This window comes from Mchenga conophoros, linkage group LG4 (assembly GCF_057382185.1).
Source record: "Mchenga conophoros isolate Kocher_MC1m ecotype Shallow Benthic linkage group LG4, M_conophoros_male_GT1.1, whole genome shotgun sequence".
Taxonomy (NCBI): Eukaryota; Metazoa; Chordata; class Actinopteri; order Cichliformes; family Cichlidae; genus Mchenga; species Mchenga conophoros.
In genome coordinates, this window is record NC_140529.1 from 15,148,664 (window position 1) to 15,169,547 (window position 20,884).

Consider the following 20,884-nt stretch of genomic DNA (forward strand, 5'->3'; position numbering starts at 1 on the left):
TGACGTGCTTCCGGCTACTGTGGAGGTCACGTGCTTCCGGCTACTGTGGAGCTCCACAGTGGCTGCAGCCAGACACTTCTCACTAAAACTAAACAAAGGAAAGAAGGATGGAAGGAAGGATCACATGCATTGTCACAAAGGAAAGAAGGATGGAAGGAAGGATCACATGCATTGTCACAAAGGAAAGAAGGATGGAAGGAAGGATCACAAGCAATGTCACAAAGGAAAGAAGGATGGAAGGAAGGATCACATGCATTGTCACAAAGGAAAGAAGGATGGAAGGAAGGATCACAAGCTTTGTCACAAAGGAAAGAAGGATGGAAGGAAGGATCACAAGCTTTGTCACAAAGGAAAGAAGGATGGAAGGAAGGATCACATGCATTGTCACAAAGGAAAGAAGGATGGAAGGATGGATCACAAGCTTTGTCACAAAGGAAAGAAGGATGGAAGGAAGGATCACAAGCTTTGTCACAAAGGAAAGAAGGATGGAAGGAAGGATCACATGCAATGTCACAAAGGAAAGAAGGACGGAAGGAAGGAAGGAAGGAAGGATCACAAGCTTTGTCACAAAGGAAAGAAGGATGGAAGAAAGGAAGGAAAGATCACAAGCTTTGTCACAAGTGCAATACTTTAATTTTCTGCTGCTCATTCCTGTGCAATATCCCATCTGCCCTCCCGTCATATTTCTTTTCAAGATTTTCTTATTTAATCACTAATGTACATATATTTATATTTATATATACATATATATTCAGTCAACTTTTCTCTTTTACAATGTCTCTCTAATATTTTGCTCCTTACTATTTTTCTATTTTCTTTATTGTTTTATTTTATTTTAATATATTTTCTCCTAATGTGCATGCTGCTGAGTGACTGCTGCTCGTAAAACACATTTAATTGCAATGTTGACCCTGTGCTAACTTGCATATGACAAATAAATCTGAAGACTGAAACTAAACTAAGGAAAGAAGGATGGAAGGAAAGATCACAAGCTTTGTCACAAAGGAAAGAAGGATGGAAGGAAGGATCACAAGCTTTGTCACAAAGGAAAGAAGGATGGGAGGAAAGATCACAAGCTTTGTCACAAAGGAAAGAAGGATGGATGGAAGGATCACATGCATTGTCACAAAGGAAAGAAGGATGGAAGGAAGGAAGAATCACAAGCATTGTCACAAAGGAAAGAAGGATGGAAGGAAGGATCACAAGCATTGTCACAAAGGAAAGAAGGATGGAAGGAAGGATCACATGCATTGTCACAAAGGAAAGAAGGATGGAAGGCAGGATGACATGCAATGTCACAAAGGAAAGAAGGATGGAAGGAAGAATCACATGCATTGTCACAAAGGAAAGAAGGATGGAAGGAAGGATCACATGCATTGTCACCATGGAAAGAACAATGGAAGGCAGGATGACATGCAATGTCACAAAGGAAAGAAGGATGGAAGGAAGAATCACATGCATTGTCACAAAGGAAAGAAGGATGGAAGGAAGGATCACAAGCATTGTCACAAAGGAAAGAAGGATGGAAGGAAGGATCACAAGCATTGTCACAAAGGAAAGAAGGATGGAAGGAAGGATCACATGCATTGTCACAAAGGAAAGAACGATGGAAGGAAGGATCACAAGCATTGTCACAAAGGAAAGAAGGATGGAAGGAAGGATCACATGCATTGTCACAAAGAAAAGAACGATGGAAGGCAGGATGACATGCAATGTCACAAAGGAAAGAAGGATGGAAGGAAGAATCACATGCATTGTCACAAAGGAAAGAAGGATGGAAGGAAGGATCACATGCATTGTCACAAAGGAAAGAACGATGGAAGGCAGGATGACATGCAATGTCACAAAGGAAAGAAGGATGGAAGGAAGAATCACATGCATTGTCACAAAGGAAAGAAGGATGGAAGGAAGGATCACATGCATTGTCACAAAGGAAAGAAGGATGGAAGGAAGGATCACAAGCATTGTCACAAAGGAAAGAAGGATGGAAGGAAGGATCACATGCATTGTCACAAAGGAAAGAACGATGGAAGGCAGGATGACATGCAATGTCACAAAGGAAAGAAGGATGGAAGGAAGAATCACATGCATTGTCACAAAGGAAAGAAGGATGGAAGGAAGGATCACATGCATTGTCACAAAGGAAAGAAGGATGGAAGGAAGGATCACAAGCATTGTCACAAAGGAAAGAAGGATGGAAGGAAGGATCACATGCATTGTCACAAAGGAAAGAACGATGGAAGGCAGGATGACATGCAATGTCACAAAGGAAAGAAGGATGGAAGGAAGAATCACATGCATTGTCACAAAGGAAAGAAGGATGGAAGGAAGGATCACATGCATTGTCACAAAGGAAAGAAGGATGGAAGGATGGATCACAAGCTTTGTCACAAAGGAAAGAAGGATGGAAGGAAGGATCACATGCATTGTCACAAAGGAAAGAAGGATGGAAGGAAGGATCACAAGCATTGTCACAAAGGAAAGAAGGATGGAAGGAAGGATCACAAGCATTGTCACAAAGGAAAGAAGGATGGAAGGAAGGATCACAAGCTTTGTCACAAAGGAAAGAAGGGTGGAAGGAAGGAAAGATCACAAGCTTTGTCACAAGTGCAATACTTTAATTTTCTGCTGCTCATTCCTGTGCAATATCCCATCTGCCCTCCCGTCATATTTCTTTTCAAGATTTTCTTATTTAATCACTAATGTACATATATTTATATTTATAGATACATATATAGTCAGTCATCTTTTCTCTTTTACCATGTCTCTCTAATATTTTGCTCCTTACTATTTTTCTATTTTCTTTATTGTTTTATTTTATTTTAATATATTTTCTCCTACTGTGCATGCTGCTGAGTGACTGCTGCTCGTCAAACACATTTAATTGCAATGTTGACCCTGTGCTAACTTGCATATGACAAATAAATCTGAAAACTGAAACTAAACTAAGGAAAGAAGGATGGAAGGAAGGATCACAAGCATTGTCACAAAGGAAAGAAGGATGGAAGGAAGGATCACAAGCTTTGTCACAAAGGAAAGAAGGATGGGAGGAAAGATCACAAGCTTTGTCACAAAGGAAAGAAGGATGGATGGAAGGATCACATGCATTGTCACAAAGGAAAGAAGGATGGAAGGAAGGAAGGATCACAAGCATTGTCACAAAGGAAAGAAGGATGGAAGGAAGGATCAATAGCATTGTCACAAAGGAAAGAAGGATGGAAGGAAGGATCACATGCATTGTCACAAAGGAAAGAACGATGGAAGGCAGGATGACATGCAATGTCACAAAGGAAAGAAGGATGGAAGGAAGAATCGCATGCATTGTCACAAAGGAAAGAAGGATGGAAGTAAGGATCACATGCATTGTCACAAAGGAAAGAACGATGGAAGGCAGGATGACATGCAATGTCACAAAGGAAAGAAGGATGGAAGGAAGAATCACATGCATTGTCACAAAGGAAAGAAGGATGGAAGGAAGGATCACAAGCTTTGTCACAAAGGAAAGAAGGATGGGAGGAAAGATCACAAGCTTTGTCACAAAGGAAAGAAGGATGGATGGAAGGATCACATGCATTGTCACAAAGGAAAGAAGGATGGAAGGAAGGAAGGATCACATGCATTGTCACAAAGGAAAGAACGATGGAAGGCAGGATGACATGCAATGTCACAAAGGAAAGAAGGATGGAAGGAAGAATCACGTGCATTGTCACAAAGGAAAGAAGGATGGAAGGAAGGATCACATGCATTGTCACAAAGGAAAGAAGGATGGAAGGAAGAATCACATGCATTGTCACAAAGGAAAGAAGGATGGAAGGAAGCATCACAAGCATTGTCACAAAGGAAAGAAGGATGGAAGGAAGGATCACATGCATTGTCACAAAGGAAAGAAGGATGGAAGGAAGGATCACAAGCTTTGTCACAAAGGAAAGAAGGATGGAAGGAAGGATCACATGCAATGTCACAAAGGAAAGAAGGATGGAAGGAAGGAAGGATCACAAGCTTTGTCACAAAGGAAAGAAGGATGGAAGGAAGGATCACATGCATTGTCACAAAGGAAAGAAGGATGGAAGGATGGATCACAAGCTTTGTCACAAAGGAAAGAAGGATGGAAGGAAGGATCACAAGCTTTGTCACAAAGGAAAGAAGGATGGAAGGAAGGATCACATGCAATGTCACAAAGGAAAGAAGGACGGAAGGAAGGAAGGAAGGAAGGATCACAAGCTTTGTCACAAAGGAAAGAAGGATGGAAGAAAGGAAGGAATGATCACAAGCTTTGTCACAAGTGCAATACTTTAATTTTCTGCTGCTCATTCCTGTGCAATATCCCATCTGCCCTCCCGTCATATTTCTTTTCAAGATTTTCTTATTTAATCACTAATGTACATATATTTATATTTATATATACATATATATTCAGTCAACTTTTCTCTTTTACAATGTCTCTCTAATATTTTGCTCCTTACTATTTTTCTATTTTCTTTATTGTTTTATTTTATTTTAATATATTTTCTCCTAATGTGCATGCTGCTGAGTGACTGCTGCTCGTAAAACACATTTAATTGCAATGTTGACCCTGTGCTAACTTGCATATGACAAATAAATCTGAAGACTGAAACTAAACTAAGGAAAGAAGGATGGAAGGAAAGATCACAAGCTTTGTCACAAAGGAAAGAAGGATGGAAGGAAGGATCACAAGCTTTGTCACAAAGGAAAGAAGGATGGGAGGAAAGATCACAAGCTTTGTCACAAAGGAAAGAAGGATGGATGGAAGGATCACATGCATTGTCACAAAGGAAAGAAGGATGGAAGGAAGGAAGAATCACAAGCATTGTCACAAAGGAAAGAAGGATGGAAGGAAGGATCACAAGCATTGTCACAAAGGAAAGAAGGATGGAAGGAAGGATCACATGCATTGTCACAAAGGAAAGAAGGATGGAAGGCAGGATGACATGCAATGTCACAAAGGAAAGAAGGATGGAAGGAAGAATCACATGCATTGTCACAAAGGAAAGAAGGATGGAAGGAAGGATCACATGCATTGTCACCATGGAAAGAACAATGGAAGGCAGGATGACATGCAATGTCACAAAGGAAAGAAGGATGGAAGGAAGAATCACATGCATTGTCACAAAGGAAAGAAGGATGGAAGGAAGGATCACAAGCATTGTCACAAAGGAAAGAAGGATGGAAGGAAGGATCACAAGCATTGTCACAAAGGAAAGAAGGATGGAAGGAAGGATCACATGCATTGTCACAAAGGAAAGAACGATGGAAGGCAGGATGACATGCAATGTCACAAAGGAAAGAAGGATGGAAGGAAGAATCACATGCATTGTCACAAAGGAAAGAAGGATGGAAGGAAGGATCACATGCAGTGTCACAAAGGAAAGAAGGATGGAAGGAAGGATCACAAGCATTGTCACAAAGGAAAGAAGGATGGAAGGAAGGATCACATGCATTGTCACAAAGGAAAGAACGATGGAAGGCAGGATGACATGCAATGTCACAAAGGAAAGAAGGATGGAAGGAAGAATCACATGCATTGTCACAAAGGAAAGAAGGATGGAAGGAAGGATCACATGCAGTGTCACAAAGGAAAGAAGGATGGAAGGAAGGATCACAAGCATTGTCACAAAGGAAAGAAGGATGGAAGGAAGGATCACAAGCATTGTCACAAAGGAAAGAAGGATGGAAGGAAGGAAAGATCACAAGCATTGTCACAAGTGCAATACTTTAATTTTCTGCTGCTCATTCCTGTGCAATATCCCATCTGCCCTCCCGTCATATTTCTTTTCAAGATTTTCTTATTTAATCACTAATGTACATATATTTATATTTATAGATACATATATATTCAGTCATCTTTTCTCTTTTACCATGTCTCTCTAATATTTTGCTCCTTACTATTTTTCTATTTTCTTTATTGTTTTATTTTATTTTAATATATTTTCTCCTACTGTGCATGCTGCTGAGTGACTGCTGCTCGTCAAACACATTTAATTGCAATGTTGACCCTGTGCTAACTTGCATATGACAAATAAATCTGAAAACTGAAACTAAACTAAGGAAAGAAGGATGGAAGGAAAGATCACAAGCTTTGTCACAAAGGAAAGAAGGATGGAAGGAAGGATCACAAGCTTTGTCACAAAGGAAAGAAGGATGGGAGGAAAGATCACAAGCTTTGTCACAAAGGAAAGAAGGATGGATGGAAGGATCACATGCATTGTCACAAAGGAAAGAAGGATGGAAGGAAGGAAGGATCACAAGCATTGTCACAAAGGAAAGAAGGATGGAAGGAAGAATCACATGCATTGTCACAAAGGAAAGAAGGATGGAAGGAAGGATCACATGCATTGTCACAAAGGAAAGAACGATGGAAGGCAGGATGACATGCAATGTCACAAAGGAAAGAAGGATGGAAGGAAGAATCACATGCATTGTCACAAAGGAAAGAAGGATGGAAGGAAGGATCACATGCATTGTCACAAAGGAAAGAACGATGGAAGGCAGGATGACATGCAATGTCACAAAGGGAAGAAGGATGGAAGGAAGAATCACATGCATTGTCACAAAGGAAAGAAGGATGGAAGGCAGGATGACATGCATTGTCACAAAGGAAAGAAGGATGGAAGGCAGGATGACATGCATTGTCACAAAGGAAAGAAGGATGGAAGGATGGATCACAAGCTTTGTCACAAAGGAAAGAAGGATGGAAGGAAGGATCACAAGCTTTGTCACAAAGGAAAGAAGGATGGAAGGAAGGATCACATGCATTGTCACAAAGGAAAGAAGGATGGAAGGATGGATCACAAGCTTTGTCACAAAGGAAAGAAGGATGGAAGGAAGGATCACAAGCTTTGTCACAAAGGAAAGAAGGAGGGAAGGAAGGAAAGATCACAAGCATTGTCACAAGTGCAATACTTTAATTTTCTGCTGCTCATTCCTGTGCAATATCCCATCTGCCCTCCCGTCATATTTCTTTTCAAGATTTTCGTATTTAATCACTAATGTACATATATTTATATTTATAGATACATATATATTCAGTCATCTTTTCTCTTTTACCATGTCTCTCTAATATTTTGCTCCTTGCTATTTTTCTATTTTCTTTATTATTTTATTTTATTTTAATATATTTTCTCCTACTGTGCATGCTGCTGAGTGACTGCTGCTCGTCAAACACATTTAATTGCAATGTTGACCCTGTGCTAACTTGCATATGACAAATAAATCTGAAAACTGAAACTAAACTAAGGAAAGAAGGATGGAAGGAAAGATCACAAGCTTTGTCACAAAGGAAAGAAGGATGGAAGGAAGGATCACATGCATTGTCACAAAGGAAAGAACGATGGAAGGCAGGATAACATGCAATGTCTCAAAGGAAAGAAGGATGGAAGGAAGAATCACATGCATTGTCACAAAGGAAAGAAGGATGGAAGGAAGGATCACATGCATTGTCACAAAGGAAAGAAGGATGGAAGGATGGATCACAAGCTTTGTCACAAAGGAAAGAAGGATGGAAGGAAGGATCACAAGCTTTGTCACAAAGGAAAGAAGGATGGAAGGAAGGATCACATGCAATGTTACAAAGGAAAGAAGGACGGAAGGAAGGAAGGAAGGATCACAAGCTTTGTCACAAAGGAAAGAAGGATGGAAGAAAGGAAGGAAGGATCACAAGCTTTGTCACAAAGGAAAGAAGGATGGAAGGAAGGAAAGATCACAAGCTTTGTCACAAGTGCAATACTTTAATTTTCTGCTGCTCATTCCTGTGCAATATCCCATCTGCCCTCCCGTCATATTTCTTTTCAAGATTTTCTTATTTAATCACTAATGTACATATATTTATATTTATAGATACATATATATTCAGTCAACTTTTCTCTTTTACCATGTCTCTCTAATATTTTGCTCCTTACTATTTTTCTATTTTCTTTATTGTTTTATTTTATTTTAATATATTTTCTCCTACTGTGCATGCTGCTGAGTGACTGCTGCTCGTCAAACACATTTAATTGCAATGTTGACCCTGTGCTAACTTGCATATGACAAATAAATCTGAAGACTGAAACTAAACTAAGGAAAGAAGGATGGAAGGAAAGATCACAAGCTTTGTCACAAAGGAAAGAAGGATGGAAGGAAGGATCACAAGCTTTGTCACAAAGGAAAGAAGGATGGGAGGAAAGATCACAAGCTTTGTCACAAAGGAAAGAAGGATGGAAGGCAGGATGACATGCAATGTCACAAAGGAAAGAAGGATGGAAGGAAGGATCACATGCATTGTCACAAAGGAAAGAAGGATGGAAGGAAGGATCACATGCATTGTCACAAAGGAAAGAACGATGGAAGGCAGGATGACATGCAATGTCACAAAGGAAAGAAGGATGGAAGGCAGGATGACATGCAATGTCACAAAGGAAAGAAGGATGGAAGGAAGAATCACAAGCATTGTCACAAAGGAAAGAAGGATGGAAGGAAGGATCACATGCATTGTCACAAAGGAAAGAACGATGGAAGGCAGGATGACATGCAATGTCACAAAGGAAAGAAGGATGGAAGGAAGAATCACATGCATTGTCACAAAGGAAAGAAGGATGGAAGGAAGGATCACAAGCATTGTCACAAAGGAAAGAAGGATGGAAGGAAGGATCACAAGCATTGTCACAAAGGAAAGAAGGATGGAAGGAAGGATCACATGCATTGTCACAAAGGAAAGAACGATGGAAGGCAGGATGACATGCAATGTCACAAAGGAAAGAAGGATGGAAGGAAGAATCACATGCATTGTCACAAAGGAAAGAAGGATGGAAGGAAGGATCACATGCATTGTCACAAAGGAAAGAAGGATGGAAGGAAGGATCACAAGCATTGTCACAAAGGAAAGAAGGATGGAAGGAAGGATCACATGCATTGTCACAAAGGAAAGAACGATGGAAGGCAGGATGACATGCAATGTCACAAAGGAAAGAAGGATGGAAGGAAGAATCACATGCAATGTCACAAAGGAAAGAAGGATGGAAGGAAGAATCACATGCATTGTCACAAAGGAAAGAAGGATGGAAGGAAGGATCACATGCATTGTCACAAAGGAAAGAACGATGGAAGGAAGGATGACATGCAATGTCACAAAGGAAAGAACGATGGAAGGAAGAATCACATGCATTGTCACAAAGGAAAGAAGGATGGAAGGAAGGATCACAAGCATTGTCACAAAGGAAAGAAGGATGGAAGGAAGGATCACATGCATTGTCACAAAGGAAAGAACGATGGAAGGCAGGATGACATGCAATGTCACAAAGGAAAGAAGGATGGAAGGAAGAATCACATGCAATGTCACAAAGGAAAGAAGGATGGAAGGAAGAATCACATGCATTGTCACAAAGGAAAGAAGGATGGAAGGAAGGATCACAAGCAATGTCACAAAGGAAAGAAGGATGGAAGGAAGAATCACATGCATTGTCACAAAGGAAAGAAGGATGGAAGGAAGGATCACATGCATTGTCACAAAGGAAAGAAGGATGGAAGGATGGATCACAAGCTTTGTCACAAAGGAAAGAAGGATGGAAGGAAGGATCACAAGCTTTGTCACAAAGGAAAGAAGGATGGAAGGAAGGATCACATGCAATGTCACAAAGGAAAGAAGGACGGAAGGAAGGAAGGAAGGATCACAAGCTTTGTCACAAAGGAAAGAAGGATGGAAGAAAGGAAGGAAGGATCACAAGCTTTGTCACAAAGGAAAGAAGGATGGAAGGAAGGAAAGATCACAAGCTTTGTCACAAGTGCAATACTTTAATTTTCTGCTGCTCATTCCTGTGCAATATCCCATCTGCCCTCCCGTCATATTTCTTTTCAAGATTTTCTTATTTAATCACTAATGTACATATATTTATATTTATAGATACATATATATTCAGTCAACTTTTCTCTTTTACAATGTCTCTCTAATATTTTGCTCCTTACTATTTTTCTATTTTCTTTATTGTTTTATTTTATTTTAATATATTTTCTCCTACTGTGCATGCTGCTGAGTGACTGCTGCTCGTCAAACACATTTAATTGCAATGTTGACCCTGTGCTAACTTGCATATGACAAATAAATCTGAAGACTGAAACTAAACTAAGGAAAGAAGGATGGAAGGAAGGATCACAAGCTTTGTCACAAAGGAAAGAAGGATGGGAGGAAAGATCACAAGCTTTGTCACAAAGGAAAGAAGGATGGAAGGCAGGATGACATGCAATGTCACAAAGGAAAGAAGGATGGAAGGAAGGATCACATGCATTGTCACAAAGGAAAGAAGGATGGAAGGAAGGATCACATGCATTGTCACAAAGGAAAGAACGATGGAAGGCAGGATGACATGCAATGTCACAAAGGAAAGAAGGATGGAAGGCAGGATGACATGCAATGTCACAAAGGAAAGAAGGATGGAAGGAAGAATCACATGCATTGTCACAAAGGAAAGAAGGATGGAAGGAAGGATCACATGCATTGTCACAAAGGAAAGAACGATGGAAGGCAGGATAACATGCAATGTCACAAAGGAAAGAAGGATGGAAGGAAGAATCACATGCATTGTCACAAAGGAAAGAAGGATGGAAGGAAGGATCACAAGCATTGTCACAAAGGAAAGAAGGATGGAAGGAAGGATCACAAGCATTGTCACAAAGGAAAGAAGGATGGAAGGAAGGATCACATGCATTGTCACAAAGGAAAGAACGATGGAAGGCAGGATGATATGCAATGTCACAAAGGAAAGAAGGATGGAAGGAAGAATCACATGCATTGTCACAAAGGAAAGAAGGATGGAAGGAAGGATCATATGCATTGTCACAAAGGAAAGAAGGATGGAAGGAAGGATCAGAAGCATTGTCACAAAGGAAAGAAGGATGGAAGGAAGGATCACATGCATTGTCACAAAGGAAAGAACGATGGAAGGCAGGATGACATGCAATGTCACAAAGGAAAGAAGGATGGAAGGAAGAATCACATGCAATGTCACAAAGGAAAGAAGGATGGAAGGAAGAATCACATGCATTGTCACAAAGGAAAGAAGGATGGAAGGAAGGATCACATGCATTGTCACAAAGGAAAGAACGATGGAAGGAAGGATGACATGCAATGTCACAAAGGAAAGAACGATGGAAGGAAGGATCACATGCATTGTCACAAAGGAAAGAACGATGGAAGGAAGGATGACATGCAATGTCACAAAGGAAAGAAGGATGGAAGAAAGGAAGGAAGGATCACAAGCTTTGTCACAAAGGAAAGAAGGATGGAAGGAAGGAAAGATCACAAGCTTTGTCACAAGTGCAATACTTTAATTTTCTGCTGCTCATTCCTGTGCAATATCCCATCTGCCCTCCCGTCATATTTCTTTTCAAGATTTTCTTATTTAATCACTAATGTACATATATTTATATTTATAGATACATATATATTCAGTCAACTTTTCTCTTTTACAATGTCTCTCTAATATTTTGCTCCTTACTATTTTTCTATTTTCTTTATTGTTTTATTTTATTTTAATATATTTTCTCCTACTGTGCATGCTGCTGAGTGACTGCTGCTCGTCAAACACATTTAATTGCAATGTTGACCCTGTGCTAACTTGCATATGACAAATAAATCTGAAGACTGAAACTAAACTAAGGAAAGAAGGATGGAAGGAAGGATCACAAGCTTTGTCACAAAGGAAAGAAGGATGGGAGGAAAGATCACAAGCTTTGTCACAAAGGAAAGAAGGATGGAAGGCAGGATGACATGCAATGTCACAAAGGAAAGAAGGATGGAAGGAAGGATCACATGCATTGTCACAAAGGAAAGAAGGATGGAAGGAAGGATCACATGCATTGTCACAAAGGAAAGAACGATGGAAGGCAGGATGACATGCAATGTCACAAAGGAAAGAAGGATGGAAGGCAGGATGACATGCAATGTCACAAAGGAAAGAAGGATGGAAGGAAGAATCACATGCATTGTCACAAAGGAAAGAAGGATGGAAGGAAGGATCACATGCATTGTCACAAAGGAAAGAACGATGGAAGGCAGGATAACATGCAATGTCACAAAGGAAAGAAGGATGGAAGGAAGAATCACATGCATTGTCACAAAGGAAAGAAGGATGGAAGGAAGGATCACAAGCATTGTCACAAAGGAAAGAAGGATGGAAGGAAGGATCACAAGCATTGTCACAAAGGAAAGAAGGATGGAAGGAAGGATCACATGCATTGTCACAAAGGAAAGAACGATGGAAGGCAGGATGATATGCAATGTCACAAAGGAAAGAAGGATGGAAGGAAGAATCACATGCATTGTCACAAAGGAAAGAAGGATGGAAGGAAGGATCACATGCATTGTCACAAAGGAAAGAAGGATGGAAGGAAGGATCAGAAGCATTGTCACAAAGGAAAGAAGGATGGAAGGAAGGATCACATGCATTGTCACAAAGGAAAGAACGATGGAAGGCAGGATGACATGCAATGTCACAAAGGAAAGAAGGATGGAAGGAAGAATCACATGCAATGTCACAAAGGAAAGAAGGATGGAAGGAAGAATCACATGCATTGTCACAAAGGAAAGAAGGATGGAAGGAAGGATCACATGCATTGTCACAAAGGAAAGAACGATGGAAGGAAGGATGACATGCAATGTCACAAAGGAAAGAACGATGGAAGGAAGGATCACATGCATTGTCACAAAGGAAAGAAGGATGGAAGGAAGAATCACATGCATTGTCACAAAGGAAAGAAGGATGGAAGGAAGAATCACATGCATTGTCACAAAGGAAAGAAGGATGGAAGGAAGGATCACAAGCATTGTCACAAAGGAAAGAAGGATGGAAGGAAGGATCACATGCATTGTCACAAAGGAAAGAACGATGGAAGGCAGGATGACATGCAATGTCACAAAGGAAAGAAGGATGGAAGGAAGAATCACATGCATTGTCACAAAGGAAAGAAGGATGGAAGGAAGGATCACAAGCATTGTCACAAAGGAAAGAAGGATGGAAGGAAGGATCACAAGCAATGTCACAAAGGAAAGAAGGATGGAAGGAAGAATCACATGCATTGTCACAAAGGAAAGAAGGATGGAAGGAAGGATCACATGCATTGTCACAAAGGAAAGAAGGATGGAAGGATGGATCACAAGCTTTGTCACTAAGGAAAGAAGGATGGAAGGAAGGATCACAAGCTTTGTCACAAAGGAAAGAAGGATGGAAGGAAGGATCACATGCAATGTTACAAAGGAAAGAAGGACGGAAGGAAGGAAGGAAGGATCACAAGCTTTGTCACAAAGGAAAGAAGGATGGAAGAAAGGAAGGAAGGATCACAAGCTTTGTCACAAAGGAAAGAAGGATGGAAGGAAGGAAAGATCACAAGCTTTGTCACAAGTGCAATACTTTAATTTTCTGCTGCTCATTCCTGTGCAATATCCCATCTGCCCTCCCGTCATATTTCTTTTCAAGATTTTCTTATTTAATCACTAATGTACATATATTTATATTTATAGATACATATATATTCAGTCAACTTTTCTCTTTTAGAATGTCTCTCTAATATTTTGCTCCTTACTATTTTTCTATTTTCTTTATTGTTTTATTTTATTTTAATATATTTTCTCCTACTGTGCATGCTGCTGAGTGACTGCTGCTCGTCAAACACATTTAATTGCAATGTTGACCCTGTGCTAACTTGCATATGACAAATAAATCTGAAGACTGAAACTAAACTAAGGAAAGAAGGATGGAAGGAAAGATCACAAGCTTTGTCACAAAGGAAAGAAGGATGGAAGGAAGGATCACAAGCTTTGTCACAAAGGAAAGAAGGATGGGAGGAAAGATCACAAGCTTTGTCACAAAGGAAAGAAGGATGTATGGAAGGATCACATGCATTGTCACAAAGGAAAGAAGGATGGAAGGAAGGAAGAATCACAAGCATTGTCACAAAGGAAAGAAGGATGGAAGGAAGGATCACAAGCATTGTCACAAAGGAAAGAAGGATGGAAGGAAGGATCACAAGCATTGTCACAAAGGAAAGAAGGATGGAAGGAAGGATCACATGCATTGTCACAAAGGAAAGAACGATGGAAGGCAGGATGACATGCAATGTCACAAAGGAAAGAAGGATGGAAGGAAGAATCACATGCATTGTCACAAAGGAAAGAAGGATGGAAGGAAGGATCACATGCATTGTCACAAAGGAAAGAACGATGGAAGGCAGGATGACATGCAATGTCACAAAGGAAAGAAGGATGGAAGGAAGAATCACATGCATTGTCACAAAGGAAAGAAGGATGGAAGGAAGGATCACAAGCATTGTCACAAAGGAAAGAAGGATGGAAGGAAGGATCACAAGCATTGTCACAAAGGAAAGAAGGATGGAAGGAAGGATCACATGCATTGTCACAAAGGAAAGAACGATGGAAGGCAGGATGACATGCAATGTCACAAAGGAAAGAAGGATGGAAGGAAGAATCACATGCATTGTCACAAAGGAAAGAAGGATGGAAGGAAGGATCACATGCATTGTCACAAAGGAAAGAAGGATGGAAGGAAGGATCACAAGCATTGTCACAAAGGAAAGAAGGATGGAAGGAAGGATCACATGCATTGTCACAAAGGAAAGAACGATGGAAGGCAGGATGACATGCAATGTCACAAAGGAAAGAAGGATGGAAGGAAGAATCACATGCATTGTCACAAAGGAAAGAAGGATGGAAGGAAGGATCACATGCTTTGTCACAAAGGAAAGAAGGATGGAAGGATGGATCACAAGCTTTGTCACAAAGGAAAGAAGGATGGAAGGAAGGATCACATGCATTGTCACAAAGGAAAGAAGGATGGAAGGAAGGATCACAAGCATTGTCACAAAGGAAAGAAGGATGGAAGGAAGGATCACAAGCTTTGTCACAAAGGAAAGAAGGGTGGAAGGAAGGAAAGATCACAAGCTTTGTCACAAGTGCAATACTTTAATTTTCTGCTGCTCATTCCTGTGCAATATCCCATCTGCCCTCCTGTCATATTTCTTTTCAAGATTTTCTTATTTAATCACAAATGTACATATATTTATATTTATAGATACATATATAGTCAGTCATCTTTTCTCTTTTACCATGTCTCTCTAATATTTTGCTCCTTACTATTTTTCTATTTTCTTTATTGTTTTATTTTATTTTAATATATTTTCTCCTACTGTGCATGCTGCTGAGTGACTGCTGCTCGTCAAACACATTTAATTGCAATGTTGACCCTGTGCTAACTTGCATATGACAAATAAATCTGAAGACTGAAACTAAACTAAGGAAAGAAGGATGGAAGGAAAGATCACAAGCTTTGTCACAAAGGAAAGAAGGATGGAAGGAAGGATCACAAGCTTTGTCACAAAGGAAAGAAGGATGGGAGGAAAGATCACAAGCTTTGTCACAAAGGAAAGAAGGATGGAAGGCAGGATGACATGCAATGTCACAAAGGAAAGAAGGATGGAAGGAAGAATCACATGCATTGTCACAAAGGAAAGAAGGATGGAAGGAAGGATCACATGCATTGTCACAAAGGAAAGAACGATGGAAGGCAGGATGACATGCAATGTCACAAAGGAAAGAAGGATGGAAGGCAGGATGACATGCAATGTCACAAAGGAAAGAAGGATGGAAGGAAGAATCACATGCATTGTCACAAAGGAAAGAAGGATGGAAGGAAGGATCACATGCATTGTCACAAAGGAAAGAACGATGGAAGGAAGGATGACATGCAATGTCACAAAGGAAAGAAGGATGGAAGGAAGAATCACATGCATTGTCACAAAGGAAAGAAGGATGGAAGGAAGGATCACAAGCATTGTCACAAAGGAAAGAAGGATGGAAGGAAGGATCACAAGCATTGTCACAAAGGAAAGAAGGATGGAAGGAAGGATCACATGCATTGTCACAAAGGAAAGAACGATGGAAGGTAGGATGACATGCAATGTCACAAAGGAAAGAAGGATGGAAGGAAGAATCACATGCAATGTCACAAAGGAAAGAAGGATGGAAGGAAGAATCACATGCATTGTCACAAAGGAAAGAAGGATGGAAGGAAGGATCACATGCATTGTCACAAAGGAAAGAAGGATGGAAGGAAGGATGACATGCAATGTCACAAAGGAAAGAACGATGGAAGGAAGAATCACATGCATTGTCACAAAGGAAAGAAGGATGGAAGGAAGGATCACAAGCATTGTCACAAAGGAAAGAAGGATGGAAGGAAGGATCACATGCATTGTCACAAAGGAAAGAACGATGGAAGGCAGGATGACATGCAATGTCACAAAGGAAAGAAGGATGGAAGGAAGAATCACATGCATTGTCACAAAGGAAAGAAGGATGGAAGGAAGGATCACATGCAATGTCACAAAGGAAAGAAGGATGGAAGGAAGGATCACAAGCAATGTCACAAAGGAAAGAAGGATGGAAGGAAGAATCACATGCATTGTCACAAAGGAAAGAAGGATGGAAGGAAGGATCACATGCATTGTCACAAAGGAAAGAAGGATGGAAGGATGGATCACAAGCTTTGTCACAAAGGAAAGAAGGATGGAAGGAAGGATCACAAGCTTTGTCACAAAGGAAAGAAGGATGGAAGGAAGGATCACATGCAATGTCACAAAGGAAAGAAGGACGGAAGGAAGGAAGGAAGGATCACAAGCTTTGTCACAAAGGAAAGAAGGATGGAAGGAAGGAAAGATCACAAGCTTTGTCACAAGTGCAATACTTTAATTTTCTGCTGCTCATTCCTGTGCAATATCCCATCTGCCCTCCCGTCATATTTCTTTTCAAGATTTTCTTATTTAATCACTAATGTACATATATTTATATTTATAGATACATATATATTCAGTCAACTTTTCTCTTTTACAATGTCTCTCTAATATTTTGCTCCTTACTATTTTTCTATTTTCTTTATTGTTTTATTTTATTTTAATATATTTTCTCCTACTGTGCATGCTGCTGAATGACTGCTGCTCGTCAAACACATTTAATTGCAATGTTGACCCTGTGCTAACTTGCATATGACAAATAAATCTGAAGACTGAAACTAAACTAAGGAAAGAAGGATGGAAGGAAAGATCACAAGCTTTGTCACAAAGGAAAGAAGGATGGAAGGAAGGATCACAAGCTTTGTCACAAAGGAAAGAAGGATGGGAGGAAAGATCACAAGCTTTGTCACAAAGGAAAGAAGGATGGATGGAAGGATCACATGCATTGTCACAAAGGAAAGAAGGATGGAAGGAAGGAAGAATCACAAGCATTGTCACAAAGGAAAGAAGGATGGAAGGAAGGATCACAAGCATTGTCACAAAGGAAAGAAGGATGGAAGGAAGGATCACATGCATTGTCACAAAGGAAAGAACGATGGAAGGCAGGATGACATGCAATGTCACAAAGGAAAGAAGGATGGAAGGAAGAATCACATGCATTGTCACAAAGGAAAGAAGGATGGAAGGAAGGATCACATGCATTGTCACAAAGGAAAGAACAATGGAAGGCAGGATGACATGCAATGTCACAAAGGAAAGAAGGATGGAAGGAAGAATCACATGCATTGTCACAATTGAAAGAAGGATGGAAGGAAGGATCACAAGCATTGTCACAAAGGAAAGAAGGATGGAAGGAAGGATCACAAGCATTGTCACAAAGGAAAGAAGGATGGAAGGAAGGATCACATGCATTGTCACAAAGGAAAGAACGATGGAAGGCAGGATGACATGCAATGTCACAAAGGAAAGAAGGATGGAAGGAAGAATCACATGCATTGTCACAAAGGAAAGAAGGATGGAAGGAAGGATCACATGCATTGTCACAAAGGAAAGAAGGATGGAAGGAAGGATCACAAGCATTGTCACAAAGGAAAGAAGGATGGAAGGAAGGATCACATGCATTGTCACAAAGGAAAGAACGATGGAAGGCAGGATGACATGCAATGTCACAAAGGAAAGAAGGATGGAAGGAAGAATCACATGCATTGTCACAAAGGAAAGAAGGATGGAAGGAAGGATCACATGCATTGTCACAAAGGAAAGAAGGATGGAAGGATGGATCACAAGCTTTGTCACAAAGGAAAGAAGGATGGAAGGAAGGATCACAAGCATTGTCACAAAGGAAAGAAGGATGGAAGGAAGGATCACAAGCATTGTCACAAAGGAAAGAAGGATGGAAGGAAGGATCACAAGCTTTGTCACAAAGGAAAGAAGGGTGGAAGGAAGGAAAGATCACAAGCTTTGTCACAAGTGCAATACTTTAATTTTCTGCTGCTCATTCCTGTGCAATATCCCATCTGCCCTCCTGTCATATTTCTTTTCAAGATTTTCTTATTTAATCACTAATGTACATATATTTATATTTATAGATACATATATAGTCAGTCATCTTTTCTCTTTTACCATGTCTCTCTAATATTTTGCTCCTTACTATTTTTCTATTTTCTTTATTGTTTTATTTTATTTTAATATATTTTCTCCTACTGTGCATGCTGCTGAGTGACTGCTGCTCGTCAAACACATTTAATTGCAATGTTGACCCTGTGCTAACTTGCATATGACAAATAAATCTGAAAACTGAAACTAAACTAAGGAAAGAAGGATGGAAGGAAGGATCACAAGCATTGTCACTGTTGGGGGAAAACTCTGTAAAAAACCCAGGAGAAATAAAGACACAATGAGACAAAGTTACTTTCTTTATCAAACGTGTACACGGGTGAGCTGCTAAGAACAACTCACCCCATGCACAGTGGCTTGGTAATTTTTATAGGAAAGACAGTGAGAACAGGATAAGAAAATACAAAACAAATAAAATAAACAACTCCATATGTGGCGCTAGTCTCGTCAGCAGAGAGCTGGGAGAAGGCTGTGAGAGATAAAACAATCTAAAACAATATGTCCCAAAACAGTATGTCTTTGCTGAGAAAGTCTAAAAAGATAATTCTAAACTAATCTAACCATAGACAAAAGGGCATGCTTGCACATTTAAAAGAAGGTAAAGAAACATAGAAACATTTTTCATGTAACATTCCCTCCTGTTTTAACTTATTTTAAATGTATACAACAATTGTCTGTGAAGGTTATTTATTAAGTATCTTAAACAATTTTTAATTTTTCAAAATGTCAGCATAGCAGAAATGGCAGTCATTTGGTCTAAAGAATAAAACAAAAGAAAATAATACAAAGAAAAACATAGTAAATGAAAGTCATAGTAAATGAAATAACAAGTGGAATAAACAAGAAAAAATAATAAAACTAAAACTACAAAAAATAAAGGATATATTTTAAAACGAAAACTTACAAAAAATAAAAGGGTGAAAAGTAAAATGAAAACTTTATATTTAAAATGAAAAACTTTATGTTTAAAACTCAAGACTTCAAAAAATAAAAGCATGAAAACTTGCATAACCTACTAATGTTTTAATCAGTGCATGATCACTTGACAAGTCATTTTTAATCACCACGTCATTTATTAGCAGCTAGTACAAGTTCTCCTCTAACAGAATTGCAACGGGATGTTGTTCTTCTTCAGGCACGGCAACATAAGCAGTCATTGTAGTTGTTATCATCTGTGAAATCATTACTCTTAGGCATGGCAAGACACACAACACTAATATGAGCAGTGCTATCATGATGAGACCTAGAAGGAAAAATGGCTTTGCTACAGCAGCCAGCCATGAACCGCTGAACAGCCAGTCCAGCCAGCTTTGTGCTGTAGCTGCTCCAGGTGTGTGGTCAGTGACATATTTTTGCAGAGCGGTCAAATTCTGCAAAGCTTCATAAATGTCTCCTCCAGTTTCGTATCCATCAGGGATAAAAGTGCAACATGTTTCCCCGATCAGCTTGCAAACTCCTCCTTGTGATGCTGTTAGCAGGTCTAGTGTCAGTCTGTTCTGCAGCACCATCGTTCTGATGGCCTGCTGTTCTCCTGCTAAGGCGGTTCCCAGGGTCTTAGTCAAGTTGATGTGTCGTAGCAGAGCATATCGGTTGATTTCCACATGATCCCGCACCTCGGCAACTCCAATGCCGGGGATCAAGCTCTGTAAGAATTTCACTCCTCCTCCCCAGATGCGAAACTCTCCCGGCACTCCAGTGTCCACGGTAATGCCGAAAGAATTGGGGGAGGCGATGTCCACTTCACGTCTCTGCCGGCTGCTTGGGTGATGTGCAACACTTTGCATGAAGAAAACGTGATCTGATAATTCCACCAGGGCACACAGACCTCCCCAACCTTCAGGGAGTGACAGATAAGCCTTGTTGCCACATAGGAAGTACCAGTCAGCCAAAACTCTGGTTCCTCTGCTGCTGGGTGCCGTCCGTGCACATCCTGTCTGGTACTGAGTCTTTGTTTGTAGTGGCATTCGGTAGCTGTAGTCGGAGCGACAGTTTAGGCCCATCAGCGTCGTGTTACTGGCACAGGTGGCGTTGATTGAACAGTCCATACACTTCCTCTCGTTCCTCGGTGGGCAGAAAGTGTATATGTATTTGCATAGCAGTCAGTTTTATTATTCCAGTAAGCTGTAGTGTTCATAAACTGCCACCAGAAATTAGTGGCATAGCCATGGGGAAACTTGGTGTACTTTCCTTTGTCATAGAGTGTCTGCCTTTTCTTCATATAGCGTGACTTATTGTCCCTCACGGAAGCAAAGATGAGGAGCCCGGCCATGGTCAGGGCCGCTGCAGTTGTTAAGAGCCACCACCTCATGACGACGGGACACACCCTCCTGTCGCGAGTAGACCCCCCGGCCAGGAAAGCTGACCCCTCCACCAGGCGAGATCACAACAAGTGGGCAAGCCTGCTGTCAGCTGTGTTTAGATGGCTTCACTTACTGGCTCTGATGGATGCAAGATGGTCGTTCCGCTATTTTGCAAG

General features: G+C 40.3%; 1 protein-coding gene across 1 annotated transcript; it reads right to left on the bottom strand.

Annotated features, from left to right (window-relative positions):
- Positions 1–19,373: 19,373 nt before the first annotated feature.
- Positions 19,374–20,453, bottom strand: LOC146575753 (syncytin-A-like). Its single transcript, XM_085270615.1, has one exon. The coding sequence runs from the start codon at positions 20,451–20,453 to the stop codon at positions 19,491–19,493; it is 963 nt and encodes a 320-aa protein (XP_085126741.1). The 3' UTR covers positions 19,374–19,490.
- Between the last annotated feature and the right edge of the window lie 431 nt (positions 20,454–20,884).

Bases quoted from the DNA above. Each gene is read 5' to 3' on its own strand.
- LOC146575753 (XM_085270615.1), bottom strand. From the start codon at position 20,453: ATGGACTGTTCAATCAACGCCACCTGTGCCAGTAACACGACGCTGATG.